The sequence below is a fragment of the Aulonocara stuartgranti genome (genome assembly GCF_965226115.1).
Source record: "Aulonocara stuartgranti genome assembly, chromosome: 3".
Lineage (NCBI taxonomy): Eukaryota > Metazoa > Chordata > Actinopteri > Cichliformes > Cichlidae > Aulonocara > Aulonocara stuartgranti.
In genome coordinates this window covers 37,244,015-37,258,638 of record NC_138941.1, presented here as the reverse complement: position 1 = coordinate 37,258,638, position 14,624 = coordinate 37,244,015, and the positions used below count along the sequence as shown (strand labels likewise).

The window sequence follows — 14,624 nt, the reverse complement described above, 5'->3', positions numbered from 1 at the left end:
TGATGGTATCCAAATTTAGTGCAAAACAAAACTGAAAGCATGGATCCATCCTGCCTTGTATCAACGGTTCAGGCTGCTGCTGGTGTGATGGTATGGGGGATATTTTCTTGGCAAACTTTGTGTCCCTTAGTAACACCTGACCATCATTTAAGCACCACAGCCAGCCTGAGTATTGTTGCAGACTTTTACAGCTATCATGTCAATATGGACCAAAATCTCCAAAGATGTGTCCAGCACCTTGTTGAATCTTTGACATAAAGGATTAAAGACCCGAGTAAAGTGGCCGCTGAGAGTATTCGTGTTAATGCATTTCCCTATATTTCTGCTCCAGATGCACATGTGGGTTGTGGGATGAACATTAACATTATCATGTTCATGTTTGCAGCACTTTTGGTTCAACTACCAGCCTTAGTCGGCTTTACAATGAATTTCTTGATCCAGATCGGTGCTGGTGTGATGTGAAGACTAATAAAGAAGATTTCCTTCCTTTTACATCTTCTTCACTGATGTGCCAAAAAAACACTTTGGCTGAATTTTGCTGTTCTGTCACAGCGAAGCAAGAAAAGACACAAATGTCTCAGCAGCAGCTCGGCGGCTTTACTTCAAGATGGTGCAACAGCTTCTTGTGTTTCACTTCGTTTGTCCGTCCACATCGGAGAACCGGAGCAAGCTGTTCGCTGGCATTCTGGGAAAGGCCTTACACGGAAGAGAGGATCCCACCTGCTCATGTTATCACTCAGTATATCACTTCACTCAGGATGCCACCGTCATGTGTGTGCATACGTGTGTGTGTGTCAATGCTCAGTGGGGCCATCGGCATTAGTAGAAAGTGGCAGAACTGGTGGAGCGGCACGACACAAAGACGGAGAGAAATCGCCGGTCTGAATCAGCAGACAGTGACTGTGTGTGCGTATGTGTGTGAGTGAGAGTGGGAGAATGAATGAGATAACGTCCACAAAAACCCTTTGGTCCCGTTGGCTTTCGCTGTGTCTGCGCTCTCCAGGGACAGGACGTCCCATGTCAGATTTCACTACGGTTGCCAGTTTCTGTTACACAGTTTAAACGCTGCATTTGGAGCAACGGCAGGAAGTTTCTGCTCAAACTGGGTTCGAGTTTCTCTGCAGTGGTTGTTTTTTCTTTCTATTTTTTTTTTTAAAGTCACTCATTTCAACAGTTAGGAAAATCCTCGGATGCCCTGAGGGGAATCCGACGTTTGGACCTACAGTGGGATCATCTGGTTACAACACACTGATGTCTGCAGCATGAGCTGTTTGGAAAAATTAATACACTTTTTTAAAAGTTGGTCAAAGGTTAAGAAGCAACTCGCACAGGCCCGGACTGGTTTGTTGTTGCAATAAAAAGACTAATTGTGACCTTTGGTGGTTATTTCTATTTATGGGTAAACTACATGGAGGCAGCGTCTTTTTGTGTCTTCATGCACCACTCTGTGTTTAGTCAATAGTTATTATTATTCCCTGGCTCTCATCCACAGTGTGCCTTTTGTGTTGTCTCCCTCCCATCACCACCATCCAGTCTTGACTTCCCCTCCCTGATCCTGGTTCAGAGGTTTCTTCCTTTTAAAAAGGAGTTTGTCCTTCTCACTGTCGCCAAATGCATGCTCAAAGATTGTTGTTTGATCATTGGGGTTTTCTCTGTATTATTATAGGGTCTTCATCTTACAATATAGGGGGCCTTGAGGCGACTGTTGTGATTTTGTGCTGTGTAAATGAAATTGAATTGAAATTTGTTTACTAATTAACAGCAAACAATCTCCAGAGGTCAAGATAACATGTTTAGATGCAATTTTTCTGTCCAAACCCAGCAATAATCAATGTATAATGACTTGAAATAGGCAAAAAGTGGCACAGTGGTTAGCACCATCACTTCACAGAAAGATGGGCCCAGGTTTGAATCCCCTCACCTCCCCATGATTGCTGGGATAGACTTTAGACTGTGACCCTGTGATGGATGGATGGCCTGAGAAAAAGTGTCTCAAACTTAACTGACAGAAGCGTAAGCAGATGTGTCCAGTTCTTAGTGACTGACTTGTCTTTACTGCTCTGGTGCTGAGATACAAGATGCATTTAATAAGATGGTGATGATTTGTTGTATTTTTTTTTAGCTTTTTGGCGTTGTCCATTCATTGCAGGAGTTGCTGTTATTTTCTCTCTCTTTATACTTTATTAACGTCTGGGTTTCTGCAGATCACTGAGCGTCTAGATCAGGAAGAAAGCAGCCAGTAATCAGCTTTACTTGTTGACACTGATTTTCTATGAAAAGGTTTAAGCCACCCTGTGAAACAGACGCTTGTGTATTCTCACTAATCAGAATCAGAATCAGAATCAGAATACTTTATTGATCCCTGGGGGAAATTATTTTTTGTTACAGTGCTCCATTTTAAACCAACATTAAGACAAGACAGACAATACGCTAACTAAGAATAGTACAATATATACATATATATACATACATACATACATAAGTCACTTATAAATAAATATTTGGAAAAGAAACGTGTAGTTGTAGCAGCAAACAGTGTGTTAAGTGGATGCGTTGTACAGGGAGATGGCCACAGGCAGGAATGATTTCCTGTGTCGTTCAGTGGTGCTTTTCGGTAATCTCAGTCTCTCACTGAACGAGCTCCTGTGACTGACCAACATGTCATGGAGTGGGTGGGAGGTGTTATCCAACATTGTCTTTATCTTGGACAGCATCCGCCTCTCCGACACCACCTTGAGGGAGTCCAGCTCCATCCCCACAACATTGCTGGCCTTACGGATCAGTTTATTAAGTCTGTTGGCATCTGCGACCCTCAGCCTGCTCCCCCAGCATGCAACAGCATAGAGGATCGCACTGGCCACCACAGACTCATAGAAAATCCTCAGCATTTTCTGGCAGATGTTGAAGGACCTCAGTCGCCTCAAAAAATAGAGACGACTCTGGCCCTTCCTGTAAAGTGCTGTGGTGTTTTTAGCCCAGTCCAGTTTATTGTCAATGTGTACTCCAAGGTATTTATAGTCCTCCACAATGTCAACACTGACCCCCTGGATTGAAACAGGGGTCAAGTGTTTCCTGGTCTTCCTGAAGTCCACGATCAGTTCCTTGGTCTTTGCCACGTTGAGCTGCAGATGATTCTGCTCACACCACGTGACAAAGGAGTCGACCACAGCCCGGTACTCTGTCTCATCATCCCTGCTGATGCATCCAACCACCGCAGAGTCATCAGAAAACTTCTGAAGATGGCAGGGGTCTGTGCAGTGGCTGAAGTCTGTGGTGTAGAGGGTGAAGAGGAAGGGGGAGAGGACAGTCCCCTGTGGTGCCCCTGTGTTGCTGATCACCTTGTCAGACACACACTGTGGGAGACGTACATATTGTGGTCTTCCTGTCAGGTAATCAACAATCCAGGACACCAGAGAAGCATCCACCTGCATCGCTGCTAACTTATCACCCAGGAGGGTCGGCCTGATGGTGTTGAAAGCACTGGAAAAGTCAAAAAACATGACCCTCACAGTGCTCGCCGGCGTTTGGGCTGCACATAGGCAGCCACTGACTCTGTAGACCTGATTTCCTCGGGCATCTCCTTCCTTAGTTTTTGGGCTGTGAATGCTGACACGGGCTTATATGTGACTAAAAGATCAGGGAGGTCGTACACCAGAGGCTATGAAGAGCTTTAAAAGCCAGAAGTGAGATCTCAAAATTCAGAATCGTACAGGGAACGAGTTCAAGGTGTGATCTCGAGGCTGAGTGCAAAGTTCAGAAGCTCACTGTCGTTTGTTTGAGGCAGGTGTTGAAATAGCGAAGGTGTGACGTGATGAAACAGAAGATTTTTGTCCCAGTATATTTCTCAGGTGATGAGAAAGCTGTAGTGTGCAAAGGCCAGCATGTTGGCCTGGCGGCATAACAAACTACTTGTTCGGATATTGTTCAAGGATGAGCTAAAAATACTCGGATGCGAAGCGGCACATGGGACAGGACAGTGGATGTTCTTCTCCCCCTGACTCTGCAGTGCTGCTCTGTCTCTGTCCATCTCTTCCTGTCCCCACACATTCCTGTGCTGTAACACGCCCACTCAGGCTTTCCCACTGCGCTGCTGCATAATGGAAAGTCTCTGGAGCCTTATACAGGCCTGTCTCTGAACCTCACAGAATATAGGAACAAATTACCACCTTTAATAAGCATTTAGCTTTTAATACCATTTAAAGAGTGCTATAGCTTTTCGCACTCATCTCATAACCTTTTTTGTGTATATATACCTTACCCTCTCGCACACCTGGTTAAATAGCTACAGCAGCTATGCTACGAGCTGCTGGAGGCGTGATTGACGGCGGCAGAGCTACAGAAGGGGCAGGCATGAAAATGCAATAAGCGTCAACTCGTCTTTCAGCACCACGCAGTCTGCTCGCCGCTGTCAGCTGCACGGATGTAACGCATGGAAATTTGCAGCTGAGCATAAAAGGAAAATGTTGTATTCAAATGAAGAGATGTCTTCAGGTGATAAAAAGCTTTGATTAAAGATGGATGGTTAGCGCCTTAATTCTCATTATTTCAAAGGTGGTTAAGCATCGCGTGGAGGTGCTCGTTCTGGAGCATACTGATTTCAAATCGTGTTTTGGTGAACACGAGATGCTGTCTTAGTCTCAGAAGAGTTTTTCCCAGGAAAACCTTCCCACTCTGTTTGTACCGAACAGCATGTGCAGAAAATGTAACGTTTTGTGCTGTAACTCAATCAGCCACAACATTAAAACCATTTAATGGGGATGTTACTTAAAACTCCTACATGAGCGTTTTTGCGGGCCATGTGCAACCGCCTCATAAACAGCAGCAACTTCCCCATTGGGATAAGCCCCCCCCCCCCCTCTGCTGCACTGCAAAAAATGCAGCAGAACAGCTTCACAAAAACCATAAATTTCTCAAGGAATTGCTCAGGGCACCACAGTCTCCTAGCTAGGGCCACTCCTAAAGAGAGTTTTAATGACGTGGCCTACTGGTGACCATCTTATTGTACTCACCTGACTTACTGAGTTTATGCAGACTATTAAATACGATGGGGACGGGCTTGAGATCTGATTCTGGATGTAATCAGGAGATAAAGAATTATTTTTGCCTTTCTACAAATCTCTTCAACCTATTTTCTGGTTGTTGGCAACAGCTCAAAGGATTCAGTCAAAAACTGGTGTGAGTACTCCACCAGAAATATCTGTCGACTGTTTCCTGTAGACTCCAAAACGGCTGTGCACATGTCTGTCACATGTGTGATTCAAACACTACTTTACACTAGTGTTTGAATTACTCTTTGATGTTTAACTCGGCTACTTGTTCTTTACCTGAACAGCTCTCATATATTGTGTGTCCTCATATGGGTACTTTGTATTTTGCCTTTTCGGCACCATATACCTATACAGTGGTGACTTTATTGTCTTTTGCTGTCAAATAAACCCCATTTCAAGACATACTTTTAAAAAAGGATGACTTTCTGTTCAAAGATGATGCTTAGTTTTTATACTTATCAGGTCTAAGTGATTCCAAATATCTCAGAAAACTGAAATATACAAGAGCTCAGTTCAGATGAGGTTAAAATGTGGCTGTTTGAAACCGGTTTTAACGCCTTTGCATTTTCTCGTTTTGACTTCAAAGAAAGGAGGAGGAAATTAGTGTTCTTAGTGTACGGAGGCCCAAAAATGCCAGAATAACAAGTTATTGAACAAAACAATTAGTATTAGGATTTAAATCAAATGAAAAATTTGGGGGGAAAAATCTAGCCAATAATTTTTAATTTATTTTAAGAAATGACAAAAACTGACAGCGGAAGAAATGAGCTTTTTCCAAAGGATGGCTGGCATCTACCTTGGAGAAGGGGTGAGGAGCTCAGCCATCTGAGAGGGGTTTGGAGTAGAGGCACTGGAAACCTGGCCTGGCCAATGGTACAGTAATGTTTGGTTTGTGATTTTAATCAATTATTAGGCGGTTGCAAGGCATGTGATTAGATAAGAACCTGTAGCGGCCTAAAATATTTGGGCGTGATGAGTTTGGTTGCTCAACTCCTGATTGAACAAGGAGTTCAAGAACAGACAGAACATTTGTGTATTGTAGTAAATGTTTTTGTTTCTGTATTTCTTTCTACATTTCTACTGTAGGTATTTTTTTATTTTCCAATTCGGGCACTGTTGGTCTTCCGTATAACTCTTCCATTTGTTCTTTTCTGTGCAAAAATGACCACAGTGTGCTTGCATTGAATGTTTAAAATGGCAACTGTAGTATCTTTAGCAGTTCTTGTAAGACGAGCTGGTTGCAGCTGCCACCCACAATGAAGAAGCCATTTTCAGATTTTTTTATGTATTTATATTTTCCCACACCCACCTCTGAAGCCCCCACGAGCCAAGCATTAGATGCTCAGAGGAAGATTTTGGTTGCAGTATTACTTTTACCAAACCGTCATCCACATGCGCGCCAAATTCATGACTAACAAATAAGTACGGTGAAATCAGACGCTGTGGTCAGAGTGCAAACATTAAATCCTTATAACTGACAGACTTTCTGGCGTCGCTGGAAGAAATAAAATGAGGTGACACGGGAGCTGTCCTGTCGGTTCAGCCTGCCAGTTTCCGTCTATCCGTGTATACGCAGCTGTCTTTGACGCTGGATCCCGGCTCATGTTGCGCCGTTTCGCCTCTTAGCTGCTCGCCTTGCCTGCAGGATAGATGATTTAATGGAATCAAGTATAATAACAGTGCAGAAGGATTTCGGGAGCTCAAGTCGCTGGCTTGAAAAATTGCATCCATCGTGGAAAAACCCTCAAGAGATTCTCTCATTTGAAAAGACTTTAATGATCTCCAGAAGAATATTCTTGGCTTTTTGCAATGTGTAGGTCAAAGGTCGTGGCTTCTTGGCTACTTTTGGAGTTGCAAGGAATTTGCTGTCTTGCACAAAGAGATCGCAGCACGCTCGAGGCATTCAGTAAGAACGGATTTGTACATTTTCTGCTCTGCGACCTATGAGATGCTCACAGAAGGATGAGATGCAGTGACGAGCATTGATGCTTTCTGGTGATTTTACATTCATCTGTTCCTGTGTGAAGTTCATAGATCCATCTAGTGCACATGTGTCTTGCTCTCATGAAGACGGTGACACTGACAATGCTCTTTTTGTACAGTCTGTTTTTCAACCAGCGCCACTTTCCATTGATTGTAAACACATGATGGACTCTAGCGCGGGTCTGGCCAATTTCCTTTAGCATAAAATATGATTTAAACCAAACCAAGTGACCAGTGCACTCAGTGACTCACATCACGTTGCTGGGAGCAGCCTCCGTGTCTTGTGGGAGCCGGGGCGGCATGAAAATGACAGACTGACACAGTCGATTTACGACAGGAGAACAGGGTGGCTTTCAATTTTAGCCAGCCCTCGATTGAGACATCACATAGACCCAGACTCTCCTAATTACACACACACTTTCTGACACACAGGCGGCTAGAGAACAGTTATTGGCTAGACACTGTACTCCGGAGGCAGATAGCCTTGTCTAACCTCTTGATTTAAACAGTCTGGGAGAATAGTGAAAGAGAGCCACACACACTCACACAATCGCCACCGTGGTCATTATCCTATTGATTAGCCAACAGATGGAGAAACGATGCTAGGAAGTGGATGAGATCGATTATCACGTCCAAGGCGACGGCATGGGGCAGCCTGGGGAAAATAAGATATCTGATTAGTGTGACCAGGAGAGGAAGCACTGCACATGTAGCCGCGTATAAAAGGCTGTATGTGTAGACAGCTGTTTCACATTTTTTTTCCTGTATAATTTGCCACGTCTGTGCAGAGGAAAGGTCGTTATTAAGTGAATGTCATCTGCGCAATTACAGCATCTCCCAGAGTTTGCATGTGTGTATCCATGGCAGAGCTGCAGCACTAACAAGAACGTGTAGCGACACCCTGCTCTGGATTCTCATGCCGGATAGCTCGGTTATGTTGCTGCTTTTCGAGCTGCTCCGCTCTGATTTAGGCCGTCACGGCTTGGCCGGCTGGCGGGCACCGTCTGTGCTGAGGCACGCTAAATATAGCTCACTGCACCAGGAAGAAGACAAGCTGGGGGGAAGACAGAGAGAGGGAGGGGGTGTAAATACAGAGTACCCTCAATTGCAATTAGAGAGTCAAGCAAGGCTGGGAATTTTTTAATTTTTTTTAATTTTAAGAAAAGAGACTGGGAACTCTCTCTGAGCCTGTCCTCTTTACTAGCCTTGTGCTTTGGTTATTTTGGCACTCGGCGGCTTAAGTGCCTTCAGTGTGAGTCACCACATTTGACTGAACCAGTTTAGAGGGCACTTACTGACCTTTATGGTCGTCATAATTGTGCTTCCAGTACAAGGTGCAGGAGCTGTGGTTCGCATCTTGCATTCATTGTTTATTTACAACACACAAGACCTTTAAAGCAGTTAGCCTGTACTCGGTTGTTATCTACTCCACAATACAACAACCTGACATCTGGTTTGAAGGTCCATACACACCACGGGAAAACTGAAATCTTGAAGGAATAATTGCACATCTAACCGAGTTATATGTGTCTAATGCAATCAATGTCAGACTGCACAACATCAGTCCGGAGGCCTGTCAGACTGTGCAGTGTTGAGTCAGCCAGTGTTTTCTGATTCTTTTCATCCTGCATCCTGACTGGTTGGTCCATTTTCTCCACTGAGGTTTCAGAAAACCCTCAGAGTTTTAAGCCTTGAACCAAGCTAACCTGCTAAGAGGTGAATCGTGACCATAAAGAGATTGGATCTCCATCAAAAAATAACAAAAGAAGAAAAAGATAAGATTGTGTACATAAATACTTTTAACAATGGAGGAACTACTTATCCTTGACCTGTATCCCAGTGGAAGCTGTTCACTTAATAATAATAATAATACATTTTATTTGAGGGCGCCTTTGAAAAACCCAAGGTCACCTTACAAAAGAACAAAATTAATAAAAGAAGCAATAGTCATAAAATACAATAAGTTAAAATTGCAATGTGCAAACTTGCACATCACTTTGCATCTTAAGGCCGGTCACATACTGATAATCCAGGCTCCAGTTGCCTAGGTAACACAAGTTACCAGTTTACTTCCAGGTCACATGTCAATTATATTTTTACTCTCATTGGTAGTTACTTCAGCTACTCTCCTCTAAGTTGAGCAAAGCTCGTCTTTGTTCCCGTGTCACCGGCAGCTATGTCATTTGAAGTTGCAAAAACTCATTCAGTTTCTATCGTCTCCAGGCCACCACATCACTGCAAATTGCTAACTAAAGATCCAGCTTTAATTGTCATTTGAATGATTACTATCTTAAAACTTTATTCAGCTTAAATATTTCAGATGCAACATACAAATCTGAGGCCATGGTCCTCAGCTGGAAAAGGGTGGAGTACTCACTCCTGGTCAGGGACGAGTTCCTGCCCCAACTGGAGGAGTTTAAGCATCTTGGGGTCTTGTTCACGAGTGATGGGAAAAGGGAGCGGGAGATCAACAGACGGATTGGTTCTATGGCTGCATGATGCGGATGCTGTACCGGTCCGTCGTGGCGAAGAGCTTGTGCGTAAAAGTGAACCTCTCAATTTACCAGTCAATCTGCGTCCCTACCCTCACCTATCGTCACAAGCTTTGGGTATTGACCGAAAGAGCGAGATTGCAGGTACCGGCGGCAGAAATGGGCTTCCTTCGAAGGGTGGCTGACGTCTCCTTTAGAGATAGGTTGAGGAGTTTGGCCATCCGCGAGGGGCTCGGAGTAGAGCCGCTGCTCCGCCACACCAAAAGGAGCCAGCTGAGGTGGTTCTGGCATCTGATAAGGATGACTCCTGGGCGAGGTGTTCTGGGCATGCCCCTCCGGGAGGAGGCCCCTGGGGCAGACCCAGGACACGCCCCCCCTAACAGATCACAAACCTGGATGACATAAGACACACCCACACAATACACAGACCTGCTAGAGCTGCAGTGTTCCTGATACGTGGCATCAGTGCTAAGCGCTGTGGTGCCATTCTTCTCGAGCCGTATACCAATTTCTTTTGCACCAGTGGTACCATTTGTAGTAGTAAGTGGATAGAGGGTGCAGACTCCCCCTTGTATAAAAACAATTTTAGCTCACTTCTGCACTGCAATCATCGCTGTACACTGACTACTAAAGCTGTGACCAGGGTAACCTAACATGACACGGCACAGAGGACCCAAGACTGACAGATGGCTCTGGATGTCATGTGATTCTGCTGCTGTCTCTACTGTGGAGCAGAATTATGCAGCTAATCCTTCCAACGGCGCAAAAAAAAAGAAAAAAAGAAGCCATGACTACTTTTCAGACTTGACATTTTGAATAACTGCAGCAGTGACATTTTCCCACATACCTGTGTGCTCACATTTGGGGCATGTGCTCAGGAAAATGCAACATGGGATCTAGAACTCTGTTTTCCCACGTACGGGCTTGTGCGCACACACACACACTCTCACACACACAGTTGCCTGTAGCCATAGGTGTCCTCACTTTCTCCCTCCCTGCTGTTCCCTTTATCTCCTTCTTCCTGTCTGAGTCTTTCTTCCAGCCCATTTAGCCGCACTACGTATTCAAGTTGTTCGTTTTAGGGTCAGCGTGTTTCAGAACTGATATTACACATTACATATTAACCAGATAAGGTGGAGACACTTTGTTTACATAACATTTCTTTCATCTTCTTCATATCTGAGGTGTGTTTATACGATTTGTAATCAAACCTCTCTTCTCTGGCTTTTCTTCTAGAGTGCTGATGTCGGTGAATCGTCCCTGGGGAAAACAAAGGCTCCGCCTCTTCATTTTGTGGCAACCTATCGCATCGAGAGAGCAGCTGGATCGGACACGGTCCTCAAGCACTTTGTCAGAGACTGATGGAAAACTTCTTTTCTTTTTTTTTTCCTCTTCGCTTTCATCTAGTTGGTTGTGGAAACCAACAGGGATGTGTGCCAAATGACATTCTTAAAAAGCTATTTGCTGCTCTCATTCCTTGAGTGAAACCCGTCAGAGGAGGGTACAAAAATGGAGAACAGTGTTTTCTTTTTCTTTTCTTTTTTCCTAATTGGAAGAGCTCCAATTATAAAGAATACAACGGTTGATGAAAAAGAAAAATGTGTGGAATTGTACATCTGCTCAAAAAGTGCCTCATTTTCAGATTGTAGCCATTTTCCAGAGAATTTCAGTGAAGCTTTGTGGGGTGTTTTTTGTTGTTTTTCTTTCCAAGCTTGATTTAATGTAGTTCTAAAAACAAAAGTGGGGAGCACTGGTGTGAGCTTTTACTGCATTCATGTCATAAAGTATGGAAGGTTTGAAGGTTTGCTGTGTGTGCACAGCGATCGTCAGCTTTGTGATTAGAGTTGCTCGTATGTGGCTGAAAAACATTATAGACACTATGTCTTTAGGTTTCAGTTCATATTCCTTGATGTGAGTCTTCCAAGATGGGTAAAATCAAGAAAAACATGTTGACAGTCCTAACTGGAATGTTGAAATAAAATGAAACGGGGGGGAGATTGTACACAATAAATATGACATGAACGCAGAAATTTCACTAAGTCCTCAGAGCCACAAGCCTAGAGACCAGTCGGCAACCTCCTGGCAACTTCTGGTTGCTAGGGGAAAAGTTAGTATTCCCCAGCGAATTGTTGCTAGAGGAAATCACTGCACCAAAAACTGCACCTTCTTGTCATTGCTGTGGTTGCCAGCAGGTTGCTGCAGTCACTTGTAGTTTGCAAGGAAGATGCAGACTTGTCTGCAAACACTCACCGCTTACTCTCCCAAGCAAACCATAAACCAACACGTTTCAAAAGTTGCAACCTGTTTTGAAGGCAAACAGTTCTCCATTTCCAATTTTTTCTTACAGTTTCACAGTTGCTTGGTGAAGAGATGGAAAGTGTTAGCGGACAGCATTTCTTCTTGCAGCCTCTAGCAAGCAAAGCAATCACAATGTTTTTGATGCAGCAATAAAAACACCTTTTTGTGACCAATTTCAGAGTCGTGTAATACCCATTTTTCCTTAGAAAACGGTGGTTGCAACGGGGTTACTAACTAGTCTCCAACCATTTGAGTATGGAGCTTTTGCAATCAGTTTCACAGCAACTGCCAGCAGCCTCTAGCAATGACTCGCAACTGGTTGAGGAATAAATATTTTAACCTAGCAACCAGTAGCTGCTAAATGGTCGCTAGCAAGCCACTAGGTTTGTCTGACTGAGACCTAAAGTACTAGCAATCTGCTAGCCTTCCTTTCTACTGTGAGAAATCCTAGCATAGCTGCTGTTAGCGTACTGTTAAATATTATGCGTCGATTTTACTCTTCAAAATTCAAATTTTTCTGCTCCTAATATCTTCTTCACTGCATACTTTCGCTGTTCGGTGAGCCATAAGTATTGAGCGCACAGGCCTCAAACAAAAGACACTTGTAGCAGGGAGTACAGTTGCCTGCTAGCTAGTTAAAACCAGCTAGATCAGATTAACATATTAGCATTGTGCCAGGGCGTAAATTCGCCGTCCTGCTGACCACAGCTCAGGGTTAGACCCCCCCTCCCCAAATATACTGCTAAGCAATCCCATTAGAGCTACTGGCTCCAGACACTTGTGTCTCACTTAATCCCCTTCATCTCAGGATGCTAAATAGCATACAGTGCACACAGCTGAGGACAGAGGCCCTATCAATAGCCATGCTGATGCTAGCTTTGTAGCCGTCAGCACACTGCTTTTTAGCAGCTGAGCAGGGATCAGTTCTCATTTCATCGGTATGAAAAAAACTGCAGTTTGTTCACCAAACATTTTAAGAGGTGTTTTCACTTTGCTTTGGCCCCAAGTCCTTCTTTTCTGTCTAGGCTCTTGCTTCAATCTCTGCTATGCATTAGAACTTAAGTGCCTGTTTGTCATATCTCTCTCTTAGCAACTAGCACTAATATAGATATCCTATCAGAGTATACTGACTATTTTTGTCTCTTATTGTTTTTGGGTCTCTTTTGGCTGTACAGTTCTCATGAAAAAACTTTTTCTGTTTGTGCGGTGTGGCAGCGATCTATCCGATGACTTGACTGATAGCCGTGGCTTTGAGCCCATAAGCGTTGGACCTTAATGGAGGACTAAATCGCAGCAGTGCCAAAACACAAAAAAATCGCGGCTGTTCTCCTCTGGTGACCTTGAGCTCTCAAGTCTGGACACATTGCTTTGTTTTTGTTTTGGGGGGGATGAAAAAATGTAACCTTTTATGTTCTCCCTCCCCTGGTGTTTTCTTTAGCAGCGAGGGGAAAACCGTGACATATCTCACCTCGCTGTCTGCTCATTGTGAAGATTTGCGTATGCTTTAACCTTGAATTTGTGTGTGACTCTGACTGGAGGGTTTAAACAAAATACAAGTGCACGAAGAGGAAGAAAAGGCCGCCGCACAGAAACAGCAGCAAGAAGGAGAAAAATAATAAATAACTTAACGTCTAATTACACATGTATGTGTGTAGCTGCAAATTTGGACTCGCGTGTTTGCCCGCCTGCCTCGGGATGCTCGTGAACTTTTTCCCTCTGGTCACATGACTTTTGAGGTTGACAGCGTAACAATTGAGCTTTTTTGATTGGTAGGAAACTGCGGGTAATAAAGGATAGTCATTCAGAATTGAGAGGGGGGAGGAATAAGAATGAAAAACAGACTCATGAACACATGAATCTCACGTGTTTACCCACCCCAGACTCGCAGGCAAACACGCGATAATGAGTAGAAAAGCTTCTAATGGTATTTTTGGAGATGTTCTCATAATGTAACTCAGCAGTTTTCAGCCAAAACGCAAATGCTTGATGGTACTTTGGAGTTTAGAAAGAGCGCACAAACACAGTTGCTTTCAATCCTGTCGTTATTATCCTGCCATTAAGAGCCCCCCATCCCTCAAGCTCTGAGCATCTGATGATTTTATTCTTTTTTTGTTTTATTTTTGCTTCATAATGAACGTTTTTACCTTGTCAAACTGCCCGCAGCCTGGACAACTTCGGCTGCCCGTGGCGACGTACTCGATTGTCACACCCACATATCATGAACTGAACTCCTTCTGGGAGACGCTCAGGCAGTTTTAAGGTCGGCTGTATGATTTCATTCATTGCATTGTTAGCGGATGTAGATGTGTTCATTAAATGTGCAGGAAGGTGCTGCTGCTGCTGTTCTGAATTGTATGTATTCCTCCTGTTCCCCCCGAGGGATGGTACTGAATGGGGAATATTGTGAGATTTGCCATTGATGTAGACAGTTTTACTTCTATTGCTTGAGGAAAAACAAAATCTGACTAGAAAGGATTAAAAAAAAGTCAAACAACAAAAGGACTAAAAGGACTTGTGGTTTCTTTTGTGTCTGAGACTGGCTGCTGGGTTTTTGATTGATGTAATGGGGATGATTTGGTAAAAAGAAAAGAAAGAAAAAATGACAGAAAAACAACGGAGCTACTGAGCTGCGAGCGGAAGACGCTTTAATTTACAGTCTGAAGCAAGTGTGAACATCTGCGAGAAATGCCACAGACGCAGACGGGCTCATGCGCCTCTCACACTTTGTGAGTCACACACGCTCGATGAGGCTGCGACCACAGCGCAGATGTCACGCTGTTTTGTGGAAAGGAAAATGCACTTC

General features: G+C 43.9%; 1 protein-coding gene across 1 annotated transcript in view; it reads left to right on the top strand.

The window, feature by feature from the left end:
- The window catches only part of LOC309701913 (insulin receptor substrate 1-B), a 56,636-nt gene extending 42,316 nt beyond the window's left edge, over positions 1 to 14,320 (top strand). The window contains exon 4 of the mRNA XM_082526233.1: positions 10,760 to 14,320. Coding sequence (XP_082382359.1) covers positions 10,760 to 10,767 — 8 coding nt within the window. The 3' untranslated portion in view covers positions 10,768 to 14,320. The remainder of the gene's footprint in view (positions 1 to 10,759) is intronic.
- The last annotated feature ends 304 nt before the right edge of the window (positions 14,321 to 14,624 follow it).